General features: G+C 37.4%; 1 protein-coding gene and 1 long non-coding RNA gene across 2 annotated transcripts in view; one reads left to right on the top strand and one right to left on the bottom strand.

Annotated features, from left to right (window-relative positions):
• Positions 1 to 16,040, top strand: part of kl-5 (male fertility factor kl5) — a 243,383-nt gene extending 227,343 nt beyond the window's left edge. The window contains exon 19 of the mRNA XM_086840572.1: positions 15,870 to 16,040. Coding sequence (XP_086696698.1) covers positions 15,870 to 15,969 — 100 coding nt within the window. The 3' untranslated portion in view covers positions 15,970 to 16,040. The remainder of the gene's footprint in view (positions 1 to 15,869) is intronic.
• LOC147644803 (uncharacterized) lies at positions 1,689 to 3,301 on the bottom strand. The gene is made up of 2 exons (XR_015273382.1): positions 3,058 to 3,301; positions 1,689 to 2,997 (listed from the first exon to the last, which is right to left on the bottom strand). It is a non-coding gene; the product is annotated as an uncharacterized LOC147644803 (long non-coding RNA).
• Positions 16,041 to 22,556: the final 6,516 nt, after the last annotated feature.

Raw genomic sequence — 22,556 nt, 5'->3', positions numbered from 1 at the left:
AAGGCGGCTTTGTCAGTGTAGCAAGCGTAGGTCGGCTAGGGCACGAAAGATCGGGTGAGAGAGTAACAGAGGCATTTGTCAACGGTCTCCCCGTTTCCCCCACTTTCACATTGGGTTACCGCCACTTTTCCGGCGTCATCTTCCAGCATTCCATTTTTGGCTGCTGAAGTGTAGTGACTCCTATATTTGGCGACTGGCGACAAAATTTCGAAAAAGTAATCGCGAGTGTTCAAAGTGCTGAGAATACAATTTTGCTTATTGGCCACTGAGCCACGAATAGAAAGGTGAGCGTACAGATAGGGAAAAGCATAGGCAGCTTGAACTTATTTATGAATTTTAAAGGCTGCAGGTTGTACTGCTCGAAGGCCCGAGGAGAGGCGACGACAACGAAACGACGCCGGCGCAGCTTCTTGGATTCTTTTAAACGCCTGGATCTGAATTCTAGGAAGAGGACTTCCCCGTCGCCCCGCTCACCAGAGCTGGGGAAAATATTACTTTTTATATGATTTTATGGGGTTGAAGCATAATTAATCGCCGAATGTGGTAGAACGACCTTTGTCCCCTTGGCGAACAGCTCTAGAGAGCACAACTAAGCAGAGAATTCGGTAGCAGTCGTACGAGCTTTCATGCCAGAGTCGGTGTAGGCGTAGGCTTCGGCAAAGCATTGGGATTAGTTTAATGTAATTCTTTCGGGCGTTTTGAACTCGCCGCCGCAATGGGATCCCGGCCAAAGTACATTTAATTCGAGCCCCATGCCTCATCGCGACGAACTATTGTAAAGAAAAAGGGAATTTTCGACCCACATTTTGTTTCAGTGTCAGTGAAGATAATATGGAAAATTAGTGTAAGAAAAAATAGAAATTTTAAGTTAGGTTAAATTTCGGAAAAATTGCAAGGAAAAAAAGAATGATGTGAAATGAACTTAGGCATATGTAAAGAGCAATGTGCGGCAAAGAGAAATGTTAATTCGTTGCATTCCGGTGAAAATTAATGAGAAAATCGATTTAAATAGCGCGGGCCGTATGCGTCTTTTATTTTATAGTTTACCCTTCCATCTTCGTAATCTCTTTTAGGGATGTGAATTTATTTTTTTTGCATGTATCATTTTCATCCTCCGAGGAAAGCGCTTTCATCGGTGGAGTTAAGAAAATGGTGAGTGTCGAAGTAATAATTTAAACAATTTCAAGTACAAAAAAAAAATGAATTGGAGAGAAAGAAAATGTCCCAAATCTTGAGCCGTTAAAGTAAAAGAAAGAGCGAAAAGTTAACCGAACCAACGGCAGAAAACGAAGAGGGAAAGGAAAAAAAAAGAGGAACGCTGATACATAAGGCTATTTAAGCTGAGGGCTTTTACGCTTCTCCAATTCGAATTATTATTTTTGTTGTTGCAACATGTGGATTGAATCTCAGTCAGCGTAATTAACAATTTCCTCCAACTTGCCCAAAATTGTTTTGCCATTATTTTTATTTTTGCCCGAAATCGAGTTGAAGGACGTATATTTATTTATCACTAGCCGGCCCGTCCCGGCTTCGCACGGGCATTAAACATTACATTTAGATTTGTCAATTTTAACACATTCATAATAATAATAATAATATGACACATATTCATCCTTTTTTTTATTTATTTATTTTTTCAATTATTGAGGTCATAACCCTAAAAGAAAATACATTTATTTTGTTAGAGCTTCTCTGTAAACAATATTTGATGTTGTTTTATTTTGTGGCAGCAAAATAAATTGATTTTCAGGGGCTCCTACTCGCGATAGACTAACATACAGTTGACCATGAGTAAAACATTTCTTTCGCAGATCGATCCCTACTAATTCGAAGGTTTGGCCTTGGGACTTGTTAATTGTTAATGCGAAAGATGTTTTTACCGGAAATTGAAGCCGTTTAAATGGGATTGGCAGATCAGTTGGGATCATCGGTATCCTCGGTATATGAGCTAGTTGACCACTTGCTGGGCCAGTGATAATAGTTGCTACTATTAAATTGTCCTTTAACTCCTTAATAAGCAGCCTCGTCCCATTACACATGCTCGGAGGGTTTAAATTTCTTAAAAGCATGATTGGGATTCCGATTTTTAACGTCAATTCATGGGGTGGCAGTCCAGAAGGGTTCAACGAATTTAAAAATTCCTGTGGATAATGGACTGCATCTTCAATATTCGTTACAGTGTCGATCGATTTGTATGTTTTTGTTTGGCCGGGTACTTTTTGAACAATCAGATTATTTATTTCATTGACAGTATCATTCTTAGGTGATACTATAGCCCGAGAACACAGCAAATGGAAGTCTCTTTCGTGCAAATTCTCGATATCAGGGTATACAGAATCTATTAAATTTTCCAAATTATCGAGTATTTGGCCTAGAGACTCATCCAGAAGAATGTCTCATTGACCGCTTAAATTTGGAGTTTGAAAAATTACTTCCCCAAGTTTTAGCAGTTGCTGTGGGAAATCTCTATCAGTGATTCCATGAAGATTAGCTCTCATATTTGTCCTTAATTTTAACGTTTCAATCGTTGTCCATATTGGAGACGATTTCAAGCATGCCTTGATGATATCTGCTCGCGTGCCTCTGTTAATAACGGGGAGAGTCTGTCGAAAATATCCAGCAAATACAAAAGTAATCCCGCCCAAGTCTGCAGAGGAGTTCCTTAGATCCTGTAAGGTTCTGTTCACGGCCTCTATATGTGCTCTATGGCTCATCGTGCATTCGTCCCACATAATCAATGATGCCTCTTGTAGTAATTTACCAATAGGTCCATTTTTGCGTTTTGAACATGTAGATTGTTGTTCAAGATTGACGGATAGTGGAAGTTTAAAAATAGAATTAGTAGTTTTACCATCCTTCAAAAGAGTTGCAGCATTCATCACAGCATCCCGCAAATGGATATATTCCTCGGACCGAAGTTTCGTCTGATTCAATCTAAGAGGCCTGACAGTATATGCAGACCTGATGCATCCGGCCAATAACGACATTCGATTCGAGCTGTAATCAATAGTTGGATTATATCTGATCTTCTGCAAGCTGTAAACGCGCTTCAGCTACCCTTGCCCTGTCGCGTTCATTATTTTGAGAGTGAATCAAATCGATTGCTGCAGAACGCGACTGTCTAACTTTTAATCGTTTTCTCTCAAGCCTATCTGCCCGTCTTTCTGCTGATTCTTCATAGTGCATCTGCATTGCTCTCAGCCGCTCAGTCTCTCGGATGGAGGCCCGTTCTTCGTCAGTCATATTCGTAATCTTACGTCTTTTTGCTTCTGTATTGCGATTACGACGACCCAAACTCGACTTCTTGGGTAGCATGACTTCGTTTCTTACTGAACCTGAACAAAAAAATAAAATTTCCTTATTTCAATATGTTTTGAATGTTTGACAGGAAATGCTCCATTTTATTTAGAAAACGTTTGTATGGGAAATAGAAAAATACTGTTTTGAGGATTTTCCCGGCAATTAATCGAATTTTTCTCACCTTTTAAACCTTCCCTAGACCTCCACGAATAATTCAAGACCAAGATAAGATAAATCCGTTCAGCCATTCTCGAGTTTTAGCGAGACTAACGAACAGCAATTCATTTTTATATATATAGAAGATTGGTATTCTAAGTTTCAATGTTTAATTGTCTATATACGTTTCTTATTTTAAGTAATGAATTTATATCTTTCTAGTTTTAAATAAAATTATTATAATGTTTTAAAATGTCGAGTATTGGCCGCAGCTGGCATGCGTTGTGAGGTAGGGTAGCACTTGTCAAAGGGGTCGCTCAAGCTATATAGCTTTGAGGATGGGAGCGACCATAGGAAGGGTGGGCAAACTAGAGCCTCCAGAACACCAGGAGTGCTAAAAAAAAAAGGGGAAGTAAGCCGAAGAGAGTTAAATTTTCCTCAACTTTTATTTATGTGTTGTCTGTTTCTCTGTCCCGGTTTAAGCTTGTTGTAGCACGCAGTTATTTCTGTTTAAAATTATGCAAAGGCAACCCGAGATCTGAGCAAGACCATCACTCCCGTAGCCGACGAGCCGAAGCCTGAAAAATATCTTGCGTGCGCTCCGATCTCGAGCCAACAACTTGCCTGTGACATTTGTTTTGAGTGTAGCGAATCGTTACAAAACACTGTGTGGTGCGCCAAATAGTTGCAATGTGCTGAACCCTCAGCCGCTGCAGATGCAGGCATCAATTCCATGTGTCTTCATTTGAAATAGTCATCCATAAAATCTACGTATTGTTGTTTGAGTCCAGGGAATTTTCCAAATTTTCGCTCTAAAGCGGCGAAGCGGCGGCGGTCTAGTACATCTTGAGCTTTGAATTCAGCACATGCATATATATTGTGCTGCCCTTGACAATAAATACATTCGTGGGACTGCTGATTTGATCCACTTGCATGAAAGGCGACTTGGCAGCGTTTACTCTGGGCTGGTCTTGACGGTTGTATTACGTGTAACTCCTGACAAGACTCCAAAGTATCACAATGAGCAAAAAGGAAAATAAATAAATCATATATGGTGACATCTTCTTTGACCGACATATTACCGTTGGCCAAAGCCTGTTTGATTTCAGAACTTAATTTTGAGTGCAAAATATGAATTAGCCATACATCGCGGCTGTCGCAGTTCAGCGCGTGTAGGCCAAGAATACATTCGTCGGCAGAGTCAACTACTTTACGTAACTCAGCGATATTCGAATTGTTAGCGGTAGGCAACGACAGAAACTTCTGAACAAAAGTTTGAGCGATGAGCGTTTTCTTGTTATAACGATTTTCCAATTTCTCCCATGCGTCTTGGTAATTATCATAAAAAACGGCAATATGTTTAATTAGGGACAGGGCTTCACCACCCAAATATAATTTCAGATAATGAAACTTATGGCACTTGGAAAGCTTGTTTTTATTGTCTACTGAACTTAAAAACAGATCACTAAACTGGCTCCAATCCTCGTATTTTCCAGAAAATGTGGGAATCCGAATTTTCTCAAACCTTAAGGGGGTAGACAACTGACATTTTTTAAAAATCTATTTTTTTTTACTTAATCTTGATGCCGATATTCTTGCGGTCATTTTAAGACATCGGGCTTAAAAATATCTCAATACTTGTGGATTCTACAGCCATTAGAAGTGAGCGCTACCGGTTTACCTTAGAGTACTTTCTTTATCTTCTTTTGCGTTTTTCTCAAAACTACGTTGTTTAAAACGGTGTACATGATTTCTCCGATAGACCGATTCTCTTCAAATTTTTTACACAGCTTCTCTGTAAAGTCCTCTGTGGCATAACGTAGGATTTTTTCGATATATTTTTGTTTGTTTTTAAAACAAAAATTTTGTAAAAAAAATGTCTTTTCAAAGTGCTCCCATTTGCTTAAAAAAAAATTCCCAAAAACGGCTACGTCATGCTATAACCATGCTTATATAGCTTATAAAAAATTTTTGTTTTTAAAATTCTGATAACAAATGTTTTTTGACTGGCTATATCTCCGCCATTCGTAAATATTTTTTTTCTTTCAATAAGTATTTTTTAGTTTAACATATGTACTAATAAATAAAAAGTTGTATTTCTAATAACTTAGTCAAAATTAATTTTTGAAAAATCCTCCAATTTTCATGCGTTTAGGGTGCTCTACCCCCTTAAGTCAATTGCTCCGGATGAGGAATGAATTTGTTCCAATAGTTGGTTTTGTCTCTAGAATAGACGTTCCACTGTACTTGAGAGCAAAATGTTAGATTGGTCTTGGCCATAATCTTGCCCTCCCATCTCCTTTATGGCTTTACTAAAAAAAAGCGTGCGCGCTGTAGAACTTGTCTTCGTATTCGGGTATATCCGAGCCAGGGTCTTCATATACCTCCTCCATGTTGAATGCTATAAGTCATCGGAGAGCTCCATAAAGTGGTCGAAAGTTGCTACTAGACGATTCAGCTTCACCTGCAATGTTTCCACATTATCACATCTCTGTGAAAACTCTGTAACGCTGTTAAGGGTGCGAGTTATTTGCACCACGTTGCTGAATCATCCGATGCATTATTGGGTTCATTACGAAGAAAAGTCTTTATCTTTTATAATAAACACAAAAGCAATCGCGGTTATCCGGCTACTCGAACGGACCAAATTTTATTATATTTATAAATGCAGTGGACTGTATTGTTTTTGTCTTAGGTGTTTTATGTTTATTAATTAATGTAGCGTTCTAGAATAAGTTTATAAGCGGGTGCGATAAGCGAGCGGTTGCGGGTAAATTTCAACTAGATCTACCTGCCGAAAAAACATAGAAACGTGCAGCATAAAAATAAAGATCGCGTGATGTGCCAATACTCATGCACATATACTGCATTTTGGCTATCACAATTATGTTTATTAAACTAGGTACGATAATATGCAAAATAATAACAAGTAAAGAAGTAATAATTATAATCTTAATATTCAATTAACGACCGATTAATTCCTCAACAGGGCTCTTCCATTGGGACGATTGGGCCTTGGTTTCGATTTCATAACCATATACCCATGATTCGTCGCCAGTTATGACCCTTATGAGTAAATGTGGGTCGTTGATGACGTCATTCAACAGCTCTTGAGCTATGATGATGCAACGTTTCTTTTGGTCAAAATTCAGCAATTTCAGAACAACAACAACAACAACAACAACTTTGCTGACACACGTCTCATGCCAAAAACGTTTGAAAAAATTTCATGGCACGAGCCAAGCGACTTCAGCAACTTCTCTGATAGTGATTCGACGATTTTCCAAAACAATTTTCCCCACTGCTTTTCATCAGATTTTGACGTTCTTGGGCGTCCAGAGCGAGGATCGTCATTGGCATCTTCCCGGCCATCTTGTAAGAGTTTGTAAACATTTTTTTTTACTCAGAACAGTTTCACCGTATGTCACTATCAACATTTCAAGTGTTTCAGAGCACTTAATTTTATTTTTTACACAAAATTTGATGCAAGTCCTTTGATCTCATTTTTTCGATAGCAAAATATCGCCGAGCACGCAAAACTCCTTGTAACGCCTCTTACAACCAAACAAAAAAGGGGATTCACTTGAAACTTGGTTCAGATGTTAGGGAAGAGTGTACCAACATAACAAAATAAAAAAATCGATAATCGAAAATATGTAGCCCGAGAATTCTGAAAAGTCACCTTACTTTTTGAACACACCTCGTATTTAGCTTGTATTTTGTATTATACTCTCGGTCTCTTACCACTGTTGAGGGAAAACACGTTTTTTTCCCAACCTTAGGCTGACCGTGCACTCGCAACAAATTAGACTCTAAGGTGCTGGTTAAAACTCTTGAGCCTCTTACCACTGGTGGGAGAAAACTACAGAGTGCTCGAAGGACCAAAATGTTTCAGCTGTCTTAATCAAATACGTCCACATTTGCTGAGTTGTAATTTTAAACTGCCTTTATTTCGTGTAAGTCCTAGCTTAGGTTACTAACATAAAATGGCATAGATACTTATCTCTGGAGCCACGCTTTACCGCGGCTAATTGGTGACCCGACCAGGTACCCCTTTCTAAGTGCAATTGAAGACATCTCAGGTACTTCGATAGCACTTCTCTTTGTACTTCTCTTTATGCTACAACCGCTCACAGGCAGCCAAGCTATTTAATAGGTGTCATTAAAATATATTTCTGATAACGAATACGATTGATATTTCTAAATTTATGGTACGATAACAATAATTTTGTCTTAAAAATAAAATCATGTTCATGCGTGACACCCACATTGGGGACCCACAGGTGTGGCTTCCCATTCGTTACTAGGCTTGCGCCTGAAGCTATTTGGTCTTGCCATATACGCTGTTGTTCAAAAGCTTTAAAATACTTTTCTCGAATTTACTTTCAGGCCTAGTCCTGTGCTCCGTATTAATATCTATTTATATATTTCTTAAGCCAAGGTTTTTTTGAGATCCAGAATACTATGTACCTTTTTGAGTATGATATTTTGATCACAAAGACCGGCTATTAACTTTAGAGATCTTGCTTATAATTATAAACTATTGCTCTGAATTTAAAAATGTTGTATGTAATTATAAATCATTTTCTTCTTTTGGAATCTGTTATTTATAAAAGTGTGTTTTTTTTTTAGTTTTTGTAAACTATTATTTATTTTTATAAGGTTGTAAGGGGCAAAGATGTATAAGTATATAAGTTATAAAGTCTTTGGTAAGGGGTGTGTATTTCAAAAATGTTAATGGCTATTTTCGATAGAATTATACCACTAAGCAAGAAATACATACAGAAGTCAAACAGTACAAAAAAATACTATCACAAAAACGGCTGAGCCTGGAACCCCAGAGCACCCGAACGATATGTCTAGATTATATGTACATCAACAATTCATCGATGATTCATCAACAAAATGCCTTTTGGGAAATGTAGTCAGAAAAAAAAACTTAAATTAAAATAAGTAGTAATTATAGTTAAATAACTTAAATAATTTGTCCCCCAATACAAAAGCTATCCGCTAAATATTGCTGTGACGTCATAAGCAAGTGAGCCGCCGCCGCGGCGCATTGGCTGTGGCAGTCCAAAATCTTTGAAAAAGACTCTACATGCAGAAATTTGAACACGCATACAAACGTGTGAGCGCTTGTACATGTCGCAGTGTGATTCCTAGTAAATGTAGCATTCTGGTAAATTGGGAATTCGGGGAATTCCCTGCTTCTGCTTTACTAGCTGAGCGAAAGCACGGCAGCAGAGGCAGAGACGCTCTGCTGCTGAGTGAGGTTCTATGGTAAGATACCAAGAGTCTTGAGTAAGACAGAGATGGCTGCATACGCTCGACTTGAGTGAGTTTATGACGTGAGCGCGTATGCTGAAATGGTCAGTTAGTGGAACTTGGGTATTCGAACCGATCGGAACTCGTCACTCTACCCAAGTTTTGCCCTGACACAGCTGGAGCAGATGCATCAGTTTGGTGTACTACAGTGGACTTAATTTTTGCGGATAATGCTCTCGAAGGCAGTACGCTTGTGATTGCGTTAAGCAAAGCATTAGAAGGCAGTGCATCGCAATGGCTGTCCCAAATATGCTTCGCTGGCATCACATGGCCGCAGTTTAAGGAACTCTTCATCCAACGTTTCGTGGGCATTGAGACAACTTCTGCCATACTGATGAACATTTTGAACGGACGTCCCAAAACTGGAGCGAGTTTCGCTGAGTACGGCAGTCGCATTGTCACCCTATTGCTCTCTAAGTGGAAGGCAAAGAATTTGGAGAAGATTGCGGTATCAGTAGCGTTAGCTCACATGGCTCAAATTGACAATTGTTGCGTTGGCTGTTTACAACGAATGTGACGACTCGTAATGAGCTGCAGCAGCAGCTACAGGCTTACGCTTTCAAGAAGCGTATCAACGAGGAGGATGGATATTCGACGGGCCATTTTTGTGGAAAGGCTGGCCACAAATATGCAGAATGCCGCGCTCGAATGGAGAAAGCATCAACCCCAACAGAAAGGAATTATAGCGTGAGCAGCACGGCCGGAGTGAAGGATCGATCAAAAATTAAATGTTTTAAGTGCGATGAAAACGGACATGTGGCTTCTGTATGCCCCAAAAATCATACTGGTGGAAACAGCAAGAGCTACGAGAGGCGAGTTGACGTTTGTACCGTAGCTCCACCAAGTGGAACAATTACCTTATCCGGTGAGTCTATTCCATATTGTTTCGATTCTGGAGCCGAATGTTCACTGGTCAAGGAGAGTGTTGCGGATAAATTCACCGGAAAACGATTTAACAATATTGTAACTTTAAATGGCATAAGTAACGATTCAATTTGTAGCACATTGCAAGTTCTGAGTAATATTAATATTGAACAATATTGTTTAGAAGTTTTATTACATGTAGTTATGGACAAATATTTGAAGCATGACGTGTTGATTGGCCGTGAAGTTTTAAGCCTGGGCTCTGGTGTATCAATTGATGCAGATAAATTTTGCTTTTATAAGACAAAAAGAGTAAATGTTCTGAGCCTAGTGAAGTATGAAGAAATCATAAATTCTGATACCAATTTAAACGATTCCGATAAGACATATGATATTAAACAATATATTGAGATGTCACTCTGATAGGTTTATTGACGGAATTCCAATGACTCGTGTGACGACAGGTCAATTAGAAATTAGGCTAATAGATCCACAAAAGACTGTGCAACGCCGACCTTATAGGCTTAGCGAAGATAAGAGGAAGCACGTTCGGTGCAAAATTGATGAATTGCTTACATCAATGCTTCGTCCCAGCTGCTCACCATTTGCTAGTCCCATGATGCTGGTTAAGAAGAAAAATGGCACAGATCGTCTTTGTGTTGATTACCGCGTTTTAAACGACAATACAATTGCCGATAAATATCCTTTGCCTCTTATTTCGGATCAAATAGCTCGTCTTCGTGGTGCAAGGTACTTTTCGTGTATAGATATGGCAAGTAGATTTTACCAAATCCCTGTACACCCAGATTCAATTGAGCGAACGGCTTTCGTTACACCCGATGGGCAGTACGAATTCTTAACCATGCCCTTTGGTCTGAAGAACGCACCTTCTGTGTTTCAGCGTGCAATAATACAAGCCCTGGGTCCGTTGGCACACACATTCGCAATTGTTTACATTGACGATGTTATGGTAGTAGCTAAAACAAAAGATGAAGCGTTAGATCGACTAGAGATAGTGTTGGACACCTTAAGTAAAGCCGGATTTTCATATAATATAACGTTCGTTTCTTAAAACTAAAATCGAGTACCTTGGGTTTGAAATAACGAATGGGGAAATTCGGCCAAATGCACAAAAGATCAAGGCATTGATAGGGTTGCCACCTCCGGAAACTGTTACTCAATTACGACAGTTTATTGGTTTAGCTTCTCACTTTCGACAATTCATTCCAAAATTTCCTGAAATATTAAAACCATTGTTTACGCTTACTTGAAAAAATAATGCTAATTTTGTCTGGTTGTCAGAACATGAACAAATACGTTTGAAAATAATAGGTGTATTGACACAGGCCCCAGTATTAACTATATTTGATCCACAATATCCAATAGAATTAACACCAAGAGTGCATAGATGGTGGGGGTTTTTACAGTCATTTGATTTCGATCTTGAATATAGAAAACGGAAGCGAATGGCGCATGTCGATTTCCTTTCCCGAAATCCATTGTCAGAAGGAAATAAGTGTGTGGATAAAATAATTGAGAAGCGTATTAATCTTACTGAAGTGACCGACAATTGGTTGGTGTCCGAACAGCAGCGCGATCCTGAAATAATCAATATTTCATCCAAATTACGCAATAACGAATTACCGGAAAATTTAAATAAAACATTTGAATTAAGAAAGGGTATATTGCATAGGAAAATACAGAGGAATGGTAAAACAAGGTACTTGCCGGTAATTCCAAGGGCGTTTAGGTGGGCAGTGATCAACCACGTACACGAATCTGTTATGCATTTGGGATGGGAAAAACATTAGATAAGGTATATGGATATTACTGGTTCGAGAATATGACCAAGTATGTACGTAGATTTGTGGAAAATTGTATCACGTGCAAACAAGCAAAACCCACAAATGGAAAGGTCCAGGCAGAATTGCATCCAATTCCTAAGATAGAGATACCATGGCACACAGTTCACATCGACATTACGGGTAAAATGAGTGGCAAAAACGACTTAAAAGAATACGTCATTGTTTTAATAGATGCATTCACCAAGTTCGTTTATTTTTACCACACACTGAATATAGACACCGAAAGCTGTATTAAAGCTGTGAAATCGGTGGGGCGCTATTTGGATTGCCAACTAGAATAATAGCGGATCAAGGCCGTTGTTTTGCTAGCTCAGGCTTCCGCAATTTCTGCTCCGCTCAAAAGATTCAGCTGCATTTGATCGCTACGGGAGCTAGTAGGGCAAATGGACAGGTTGAACGCGTGATGAAGACACTCAAGACAATGCTGACAGCAGTTGAAACGAGTCAGAGATCATGGCAGGAGGCTTTGGCTGAAGTACAACTGGCCATGAATTGTACTGCAAATCGAGTCACCAAGTTTAGCGCTTTAGAGCTATTAATAGGAAAAGAAGCTAGGCCTTTTGGTTTATTGTCAATAAACGAAGAAGACAATGATGTAGATAGAGAACAGATTAGAATTCAAGCCAAGGAAAACATGGAAAATAATGCAAGATATGACAAACAAAGATTTGACAAAAATAAGGCAAAGATTATGAAACATAACGTAGGTGATCATGTTTTGCTGAAAAACGAAGAACGGCATCAGACAAAGCTTGACTCCAAATTTAAAGGTCCATTTGATGTGAGTTTTAGACGGCGATCGATTTGAACTAAAATCATTAATTAATAAGCGAACGTATAAATATTCACATGAGTGGCTAAGAGCGCTACCAAGCAGACAAATAATTAACGAATTAAACGAAGAATTCGATGGCCTCAGTGATGGCGATTCCCAGAAGGGGAACGAACTAAGACGACGTTAGTAAGCGTGCGCCTATGTCCCAAGAGGGGAATTGAGGACCGCACCATAACAGCTGTCTCACAGGGATGATAAGTGTTATGGCGGGGGTCAAGGTGATTGGGTGTAAGTGTGCACACCAAATTAAATTGAGAAACTAAAAGACAAATCTAAGTTATGTAAAATCTGAATTATTGGAAAATTCTGATAAGAATTAAATGATATGAATAAGATCATTAAGTTGAAAATGTATTATGTTTGTAAACGATAGGAAATTGTGTTTCCTAGATAAGAAAAATTGTCAGTTTATGCTTGTGTAAGCGGCTCTGTAAGTTTGTAAATTGTTAGAGAAAGTTATGTTATTAAAACTAAGAGATACTATAATTAAAAGAGTCTGGTATGTGACTTGGACATGGGTGGTGGATGTAGCACACGAGGACGTGTGATAGGTCAGGAAGGCCGTGTCGCAGTGTGATTCCTAGTAAATGTAGCATTCTGGTAAATTGGGAATTCGGGGAATTCCCTGCTTCTGCTTTACTAGCTGATATTGAGCGAAAGCACGGCAGCAGAGGCAGAGATGCTCTGCTGCTGAGTGAGGTTCGATGGTAAGATACCAAGAGTCTTGAGTAAGACAGAGATGGCTGCATAAGCTCGACTTGAGTGAAATGAATGAAATGAAATAACTGAAATGGTCAGTTAGTGGAACTTGGGTATTCGAACCGATCGGAACTCGCTGTGCAGGTGCGTCAATTATCAAAAGTGTTAACATGGATAACATACCCTTGCCGCCGACTTACACATATACACATATATAAAGAAACGAGAGCACAGCGCAAAGAAACGCAACCCTGCTCATCGTTTCACGGTCGATCTGATACTGAAAAGTGAATTCTTGTGCTCGGTTTCGAACGAATGCTTCGAACTCGAAAAAGCCGAACGCACTCTGGGGCATGATAGAATTATACAAGGTAGTCTCGTCGGCAAAAGCACTCCCCTATTCATTACTCACAACAAGTGCGAGTGAGAGGAGTCTGCGAAGTAAGTGCGAGTGAAACGACAAAAGAGCTTTTAGTTTAACCCTTAGATAGTCCATGGGGGTTAAATTGTTCATATATAGTAAAAGGAGTTGAACTGTTTTATTGTTTAATTTTTAATAGTTTTGAATTTGAAATTAATTAATTACTTAATTTATGTTTTTGTATACCTATTTTTTTGTTTAAATTCTTAATTTTAAAATATATGCGAATCTTAAAGTAAAATTTTTTTATATCTAAATTAATGCTTATATTCATAGCACCTATTAATAGTTTCTCCTTAACGTTTTTGTAGTACTAAAATAATCAGAAACTATATCTAAAAAAAAACAATTTCCAGCTCCTTAATTTCCTCCCACAATGTCCACTTTTATCAATTTTACTCCATGCACGTGCTTTCGACAGAAATTGCAGAACGACATCTCACACAAGGGTTAATAGTAAAAAAAAAAAAAATCGTCCGCACACAACCCATTCCTTTGACAAACGAAAACGCACTGACAAAAAGCCGAACGGTTAGGCAGCCGACGAGACTACCTTGTATAATTGTATCATGCCCCAGTGGGGTTCTAGACATATCGTTCGGGTGCTCTGCGGTTCCAGAACCAGCCGTTGTTGTGATAGTACATTTTTGTACTGTTTGACTTCTCTATGTATTTCTTGCTTAGTGATTATACCTATCGGGAAGTTTCGATAAATTGCATGAGTTCATAAACAAGTGTGTCAATACTATTGCGTTTATTTTGGTAGTTAGTAAGTGTCTCCAGTCCTTCATTCACAAACTTTACGACATCATTTAATTTATGAAGTTGAATTGAATTTTTTTGCAATTATGTCAATTTTTTTGCCAATACATAGGCAAGTTGGAGTATTTTATTCTGCCCGAACTTGCCTGCTACCCGTCGTGCTGAAAATATATCGAACTCCATGTTGATGGGGAGTCTGCTGAAGCTGAGTTGAGGTCCTCCTGGGATACCCCTTCCGGTAAATTCGAGTTGGTGGAGGCGGTGGAGTTAATGTTGGTGGCGGTGGAGATGGTGGAGCCGATGGAGTTGGTGTTGGTAGAGGAGCTGGCGAACATGTTCATTATGTTGGTGTTGTTGATGGTGGTGACTGGAGAAATTGTCCACTTTGTGTTAAGAAAAGGTTAGACATGGCATGGATCGAATGGATGCAGTCTAAACTATCAGTCAAAACTATCGAAGTAAGACGAGTGTGTTCCCTTCTTATAATAGGCTACCCAATGCGTTCCTTCTGATGTCGAGTCTACCAAAATTATTATTCCACATTTAGAATGGTGACGTAATTTCGGTATCTCATATTTCAAAAAAACTTCTCTAAAATGAGGAATATTTTTAAAGGCAAGCTTCAATATATCAAAATTAAAAACCGCTCTGTTATATAGTGAAGTGTTGCTATTTATTTGAGTCGAACTAATGTCCCGTCAGTTGACTAAGGACAACGTCAAGTTGAATTAATAAACGAATATTTAGGTTAACATACATTGATGTTAAATAAGTAGTAATTCGTTATTTTTGTAGTCAATGCACGTAGATGTTTTGATTAAAAGTATATTTTGGCTGTTAATGCGTTCTAGTTTGTCGTAATTGAGTATTTTTGTGTTAAAAAGTCCAAGACGTGAACGTTGCATGCCCATTTCGATAAATTGCATGAGTTCATAAACAAGTGTGTCAATACTATTGCGTTTATTTTGGTAGTTAGTAAGTGTCTCCAGTCCTTCATTCACAAACTTTACGACATCATTTAATTTATGAAGTTGAATTGAATTTTTTTGCAATTATGTCAATTTTTTTGTTAATGTTTACCCTATCATTTTCATCAAGTGTGCCAAAGGAAATTTAAAAGATGAACCTATTATGTAAAATAGTCCACGTTTCTGCCTATTTTGCTGATGAATAGTTATACCATTTAATTCTTGTAGTAGTTTGTTGTACAAATTTTTCATTCTGGGCGAGTCTTTGATTTTGTTACTAAAAGATTCAGTGATAGTATTGATTTTTGTTAAATTAATGTGATTTTCATATACTACCAGTATTTGAATTGGAAGGCTTGAGAAGAGTAAATATCCAAGGTCGGAATCTGTGTTGGTTTTTTGAATTTGTTGAGTGTTGCCCCTTTTTAAGGCAATCTTATGGATCTAATCCTGTTGCAGTTCGGCAGCTCCGCCCCCAGAGTGCGGAGTCGGCAGTTTATTTACTTGCCACCGGAAATGGCCTGCAACTCGACAGTTTCTGTTTGTGGGAACTGAATGTGCCAACTTATATAAATCTTTATAGATATACCTAAAAAAATATAAATATAAAAAATAAAATAAATATTTATTTTATTTAGTTTAATAATTTGACCTAATTCTTCCTTTTCTTGCAGCCTACGCGGACCTACATTTGTTTGGACATTTAATCTGAAAAGTAAGGAAAAAGCTAGTAAATGGACTCTTGCTGGAGTTTGTCTTTTGCTGCAGACTTAAATATAACTAAAAAGTGTACATTGGTACTTTTATTATACTACTTGACAATATAAAAAAAAATTTTTTGTTAATTAAATTTCGTTTTTATTTATATTACCTTTAATGTTTTCTTTATATTTATATTGTTCGCGCCAAAAGGGTGCCTATTTTGAAATCGTATTTTTCGAAACCAGCGCTCTGCTCTTGCTCTTTAATCTTCCGTTTCCTTTCTACGAGCGCTCTATGGGTATAAGTTATTTTTTTGGCATAAACTCACCTATTTTTTACGAATTATTTGTATATTATTTTAATTGTAGTCAGAATATTGCAACGCAGAGAACCCTATAAAGCATACATATATACAAACATATATTATTGATCAACATCAACAGCCGATTTGATCTAGCCATGTCCGTCTATCCTTCTGTCCGTCTGTTCGCCCGTCTGCCCGTTTCTTAGTTAACTTAGTTTTAAGCTAACTGAGTGAAACTCACTCGTATATAAGTGGGAGCGAGTTGGCTCGGACGACTATGTAATAAAGCTGCCACAAAAACATATTTTCATCAAATTTAAGATAAAGGCATTTTGTATTATTCTGAAATCCCGGTTAAAATTGTATGGGAATCAGATTACTATATCATTTGACTACCATAGGAACGATCGAGAAATTAAAATATTTAAAATTAACTTTATATCCATATTTCACTTTATATAGCCATTTTGTATATTTCCAGAATATTATTTAATTTTACATGTAGAGGAAAATGCAAACATGTGATTGTAAGTCTGTAACTGTAACTTTAACTACAATGAGTATCGCTGAATGTAACAAAAGTAGGCTTTAATTTGTTGTTTTTGACAATTACATATATCTTATAGTCTATGAATCAATAGAGATCTAATAACCTGCAAGGGTATACAAACATAAGCATGCCTTTCTTGTAAAAAGTAAGTATATTTTTTGAATTTACATTCTCCAATTCAAAAAAATACCGCCTCCCAAAAATGTGTGCTGATAAACTAACAAAGTCAGCTGTTTTATAGACTTTGTTGCGTGCGAAAATTTTCTGGAAATTTTAGCGAACTTTTAGTGTTCAGTGTGAATCTACAAAAGTTAAAAAATCGGAAAATCTCTTTTTTTCACTCTTACAAGAATAAAACAAAACGTCTTTTTAGTCGTGTTTATATGTGGAGTAATCAAAACACAGGCCCGCGCCCGCACGAAAACAAACTATTTTTCAAGAGGTCCGGGCCCGGCCCGGTACGAAACCTATCAGTTTTCGATAGAATTGGATCAAATTTGAAACGTAGCCATTTTATTATACTTTACAATTTTGTGTAAAATTTTATGAAAATCGGACTACTATATCTTATAGCTCGCATAGGAACGATCGAGAAATTAATACAATTAAAAATTATAACTTTTTCAGTTTTCAACAGATTTTCATCAAATTTGAGGTATAGCCATTTTATATTAGTCTTAAATTAGGTGTCAAACATTATGAAAATCGGACGACTATATCATATATGTAAGTGCCATACAAACGATCGTTTGATGTAGAAGAAAAATGCAAATCTGTGAATGTAAAGCTGCAAATATAATATGTATAGGTGAATGAATTGGAAGCAGGTATTACTTCATTGTTTTTAACACAAATATATATAATTTATATTGTATGGATTTCTAGTCATAGAAGTTCTATCTGCAAGGGTATATAAACCTTTGCTTGCCGAAGTTAGCTTCCTTTTTTTATTTTTACATAATAGACTCCTGCATGAATGTATCCAAAACGGCAAATGAATCACTCAGTCTTAAAGTGGGCACACTTTTTTTCTACACAGTATATTTGGGTGTGAGCAAAGATTGTGTTATACAGTCTTTGGTGTGAGTGAGTAGGGTAGTATTGTCGGTTTCGATTGACAGTGTTCTCACTCATTTCATAGTTGTACAGCTGTTGACAAGTTCATCGAAATTGGTGTACAGTAGCAAGGCACTGTACAGTGTTTTGGTGTGCAGTTGACTAACGTAACGAAGTCAAATTCGCCCTGTACTACAGTTTACAGATTAAATTAAAAAAAAAAAATGTATGAGAATGACAGAGAAGAAGATATTTTTGGTATTCGTCGGGAGGGCTTCGGGTTTTCAGTTCGTGTAAAGGGTAAGGGCAAAGGGTGTATAGAGTGGAAGATTTGTAACGCCATACGAATTGTTCGTGCTGGCTTTTGAACTGGCTCCAGGCTCTCTTACATTTTTCATTCAAAAGCCAGCGAGAGAGCGCTCTAGAGCCAGCCGCTCTCTCATACCACTAAGCAAGAAACACATAGAGGTGTCAAACAGTACCAAAAAGTACTATTACAAAAACGGCTGAGCCTGGAACCCCAGAGCACCCGAACGATATGTATAGAACCCCAGAGTGCCTTCGGCTTTTTCGAGTTCGAAGCAGTCGTTCGAAACCGAGCACAACAAGAATTCACTTTTCAGTGGCAGATCGGCTGTGTAAGGATGACGAAATTTATAATACATTTTTTTTATTTGTTTATTCGTTTAAAAAACTTTATAATTTCTTCAATGATTACCACAATTTTTCTTAGCATAACTTCTTGCGTTTCCCCTAAAATTATGTTACGTGTCTTTCCTTCCGACTGTTGCCTCGTCATTCTATAATTAAAATTTATATGTATATACTTATGGATATTAGAATCAAATGGACAATATTTTTCACAAATATACACACCAATTAAGAAGAAAACAAATACTGGATATACAATCTCCTTCCGTTCACACCGTCTAGGTTAAAAAAGTATCCAGGTTCAAAATCAATTCTGGAAATGAATTTATTAACTGTATACAAATAAGTCACTTACCCTTTAAAAATATTTAATAAATTACATTGCAAAAAACTTGTGAATACTTCAGCTGTCATTAGAGCTGTGAAAAAATTGATTTCACTAACGAGACCTATCGATTCTTTTTATTTCGTTCAATAATATTTTACATCATCTCAATCTAATTTCCGAACCACTGCTCCGAATCCCGTCAAAAACAACAATTAATTGTTTGGCAGTATCCGAACACAATTTTCATTGCCTACTTTGTTTCAGAGTTCTCTTACCGAAACCCATGAGATTTGTTTTTGTTTTTTGAACATGACACCAGGAATTGGACAGGAAAGGAATTTTGGTACTGAAGGGTTACTATGGGGCGGGGGGTCCCGGGGATCTTTTACACGTTTTCCTCTGGGATTCCTATCTGATTCTACTCTAAATTCCACTACGATTCTTTGCGGATTCCGCCTGGTACTCCTTTGAGAGTCCTACCTGATTCTTCTCTGAATTCCCTATGATTACTGCCTGATTCCGTCCCAAATTCCTGGATGATTCTGTTCAGAATCCCTTCTGATTCAGGCGGGAATTCGTGCCGAAATTCACGACAAATTCCTAGCAGGATTCCTTTATGATTCCCTAAAAATTCCTCAGGTAGTCCGAATTCAGGTTTGCTAACGCCTGCTGTATGCAGATTCCTGGATGGCTTGTATGAAATAATTTAGGATGGAGTCCAGTCCATTCCAACCTGATTCAGACCTGAATCCTAAAGGATTGGTACTGAAGGGACTGTACAGTGAGTGAAACTTCATGACATACACACATATAGAGTTCTCTCTAGAGTGTTTACGTATGTCATAGAAAGAATGATTTGTTTTCGTTTTAAATGTATTTATTATAAAACTAGCGGCCCGTCCCGGCTTCGCACGGGCATTAAACATTACATTTAGATTTGTCATTTTTAACACATTCATAATAATAAGAATAATATGACACATATTCATCCTTTATTTATTTATTTTTTTTTTTCAATTATTGAGGTCATAACCCTAAAAGAAAATACATTTATTTTGTTAGTGCTTCTCTGTAAACAATATTTGATGTTGTTTTATTTTGTTGCAGCAAAATAAATTGATTTTCAGGGGCTCCGACTCGCGATAGACCAACATACAGTTGACCATGAGTAAAACATTTATTTCGCAGATCGATCCCTACTAATACGAAGGTTTGGCCTTGGGACTTGTTAATTGTTAATGCGAAAGATGTTTTTACCGGAAATTGAAGCCGTTTAAATGGGATTGGCAGATCAGTTGGGATCATCGGTATCCTCGGTATATGAGCTAGTTGACCACTTGCTGGGCCAGTGATAATAGTTGCTACTATTAAATTGTCCTTTAACTCCTTAATAAGCAGCCTCGTCCCATTACACATTCTCGGAGGGTTTAAATTTCTTAAAAGCATGATTGGGATTCCGATTTTTAACGTCAATTCATGGGGTGGCAGTCCAGAAGGGTTCAACGATTTTAAAAATTCCTGTGGATAATGGACTGCATCTTCAATATTCGTTACAGTGTAGATCGATTTGTATGTTTTTGTTTGGCCGGGGACTTTTTGAACAATCAGATTATTTATTTAATTGAGAGTATCATTTTAAGGTGATACTATAGCCCGAGAACACAGCCAATGGAAGTCTCTTTCGTGCAAATTCTCGATATCAGGGTATACAGAATCTATTAAATTTTCCAAATTATGGAGTATTTGACCTAGAGACTCATCCAGAAGAATGTCACAATGACCGCTTAAATTTGGAGTTGGAAAAATTCCTTCCCCAAGTTTTAGCAGTTGCTGTGGGAAATCTCTATCAGTGATTTCATGAAGATGAGCTCTCATATTTGTCCTTAATTTTAATGTTTCAATCGTAGTCCATATGGGAGACGATTTCAAGCATGCCTTGATGATATTTGCTCGCGTGCCTCTGTTAATAACGGGGAGAGTCTGTCGAAAATCTCCAGCAAATACAAAAGTAATCCCGCCCATGACTGCAGAGGAGTTCCTTAGATCCTGTAATGTTCTGTTCACGGCCTCTATATGTGCTCTATGGCTCATCGTGCATTCGTCCCACATAATCAATGAGGCGTCTTGTAGTAATTTACCAATAGGTCCATTTTTGCGGATGGAACATGTAGATTGTTGTTCAAGATTGACGGATAGTGGAAGTTTAAAAGTAGAATGAGCAGTTTTGCCATCCTTCAAGAGAGTTGCAGCATTCATCACAGCATCCCGCAAATGGATATATTCATCGGACCGAAGTTTCGTCTGATTCAATCTAAGAGGCCTGACAGTATATGCAGACCTGATGCATCCGGCCAATAACGACATTCGATTCGAGCTGTAATCAATAGTTGGATTATATCTGATCTTCTGCAAGCTGTAAACGCGCTTCAGCTACCCTTGCCCTGTCGCGTTCATTATTTTGAGAGTGAATCAAAACGATTGCTGCAGAACGCGACTGTCTAACTCTTAATCGTTTTCTCTCAAGCCTATCTGCTCGTCTTTCTGCCGATTCTTCCTTTTGCCTCTGCATTGCTCTCAGCCGCTCTCAGTCTCTCGGATGGAGGCCCGTTCTTCGTCAGTTATATTCGTAATCTTACGTCTTTTTGCTTCTGTATTACGATTACGACGACCCAAACTCGACTTCTTGGGTGGCATGACTTCGTTTCTTACTGAACCTGAACAAAAAAATAAAATTTTTATCTCCAATTCCTTATTTCAATATGTTTTGAATGTTTGACAGGAAATGCTTTGATTCAGCTGGCTGCCTGTAGAGGGCGGTTGATGTAAGCTAGTTTTTTGATATTTTTTTAACACCTTGGATTACGTTATCGTAATTTTAGTAAGGATGCCTATTTTTTTTTTTAATGAAATATAGCCTATGTCACTCAGGAATGATGTAGCTTTCCAACAGTGAAAGAATTTTTCAAATCTGCTAAGTACTTTCGGAGCCTATTCAATTCATACAAACAAACAAACAAACTCACCTTTCCTCTTTATATAATAGTATAGATAAAGAAATTAGAAATTTAGAAAATAATAATACTTGACATAAAAATGGATATAATAATTTTATTATGTTATAACAGAATTTATATTTAAATTATTAATATTAAAATGGAGAAACATTATTTTATTAACTAAGTCTTCAGTGGTGGCAATTTTAGACCGCTTTTCACAAATTAAATTCTTGACAACAGAAAATGCCCTTTCCGATGCTGCACTGCTCGCGGGAGCTGCTGGTATCTTGCAGCTTATTTGATACAGCAAAGGAAAACGGTCTTTATTAACATCAGAACATCAAAATCTTCAGTGTAAGCTTTGTTTATATTTTTATATGTCAGAAGTTCATCCTGAATATATTGCAAAATATTAGTATCCTGAATAGTTTCCGAATAATCAGCAAATATATTATCTATGACTTGTTCTGGTTTAATTAATTTTTCTATATCATCATTTTGGCTATTTATATGAATATTATTCATTATTTCTTCTACGTCTTTAAAAGTTTGTTTCTTTTCTATTTCTGAGAATTTAGCTAATTTGTTAGTGGGTGGAAACAAAAACAGGGCAATATTGTGATATTTTTTTAAATTTTCAATGACTATTGAATCTAAATATTCTAAAAGCGAAAGTTTGCATTTTTTAACTATTTCTATGTCATTTTCATTTGGTGAGGATATTTTTTTTAAGTTGTTAATATGTGGAACAGTCAAGTGCAATGTTGGATAATT

Source organism: Drosophila serrata, unplaced genomic scaffold (assembly GCF_035046125.1).
Source record: "Drosophila serrata isolate PLE 108 unplaced genomic scaffold, ASM3504612v1 contig_92, whole genome shotgun sequence".
Classification (NCBI taxonomy): Eukaryota; Metazoa; Arthropoda; class Insecta; order Diptera; family Drosophilidae; genus Drosophila; species Drosophila serrata.
The sequence above is the reverse complement of the archived record's forward strand: the minus strand, read 5'-3'. Positions and strand labels throughout refer to the sequence as shown.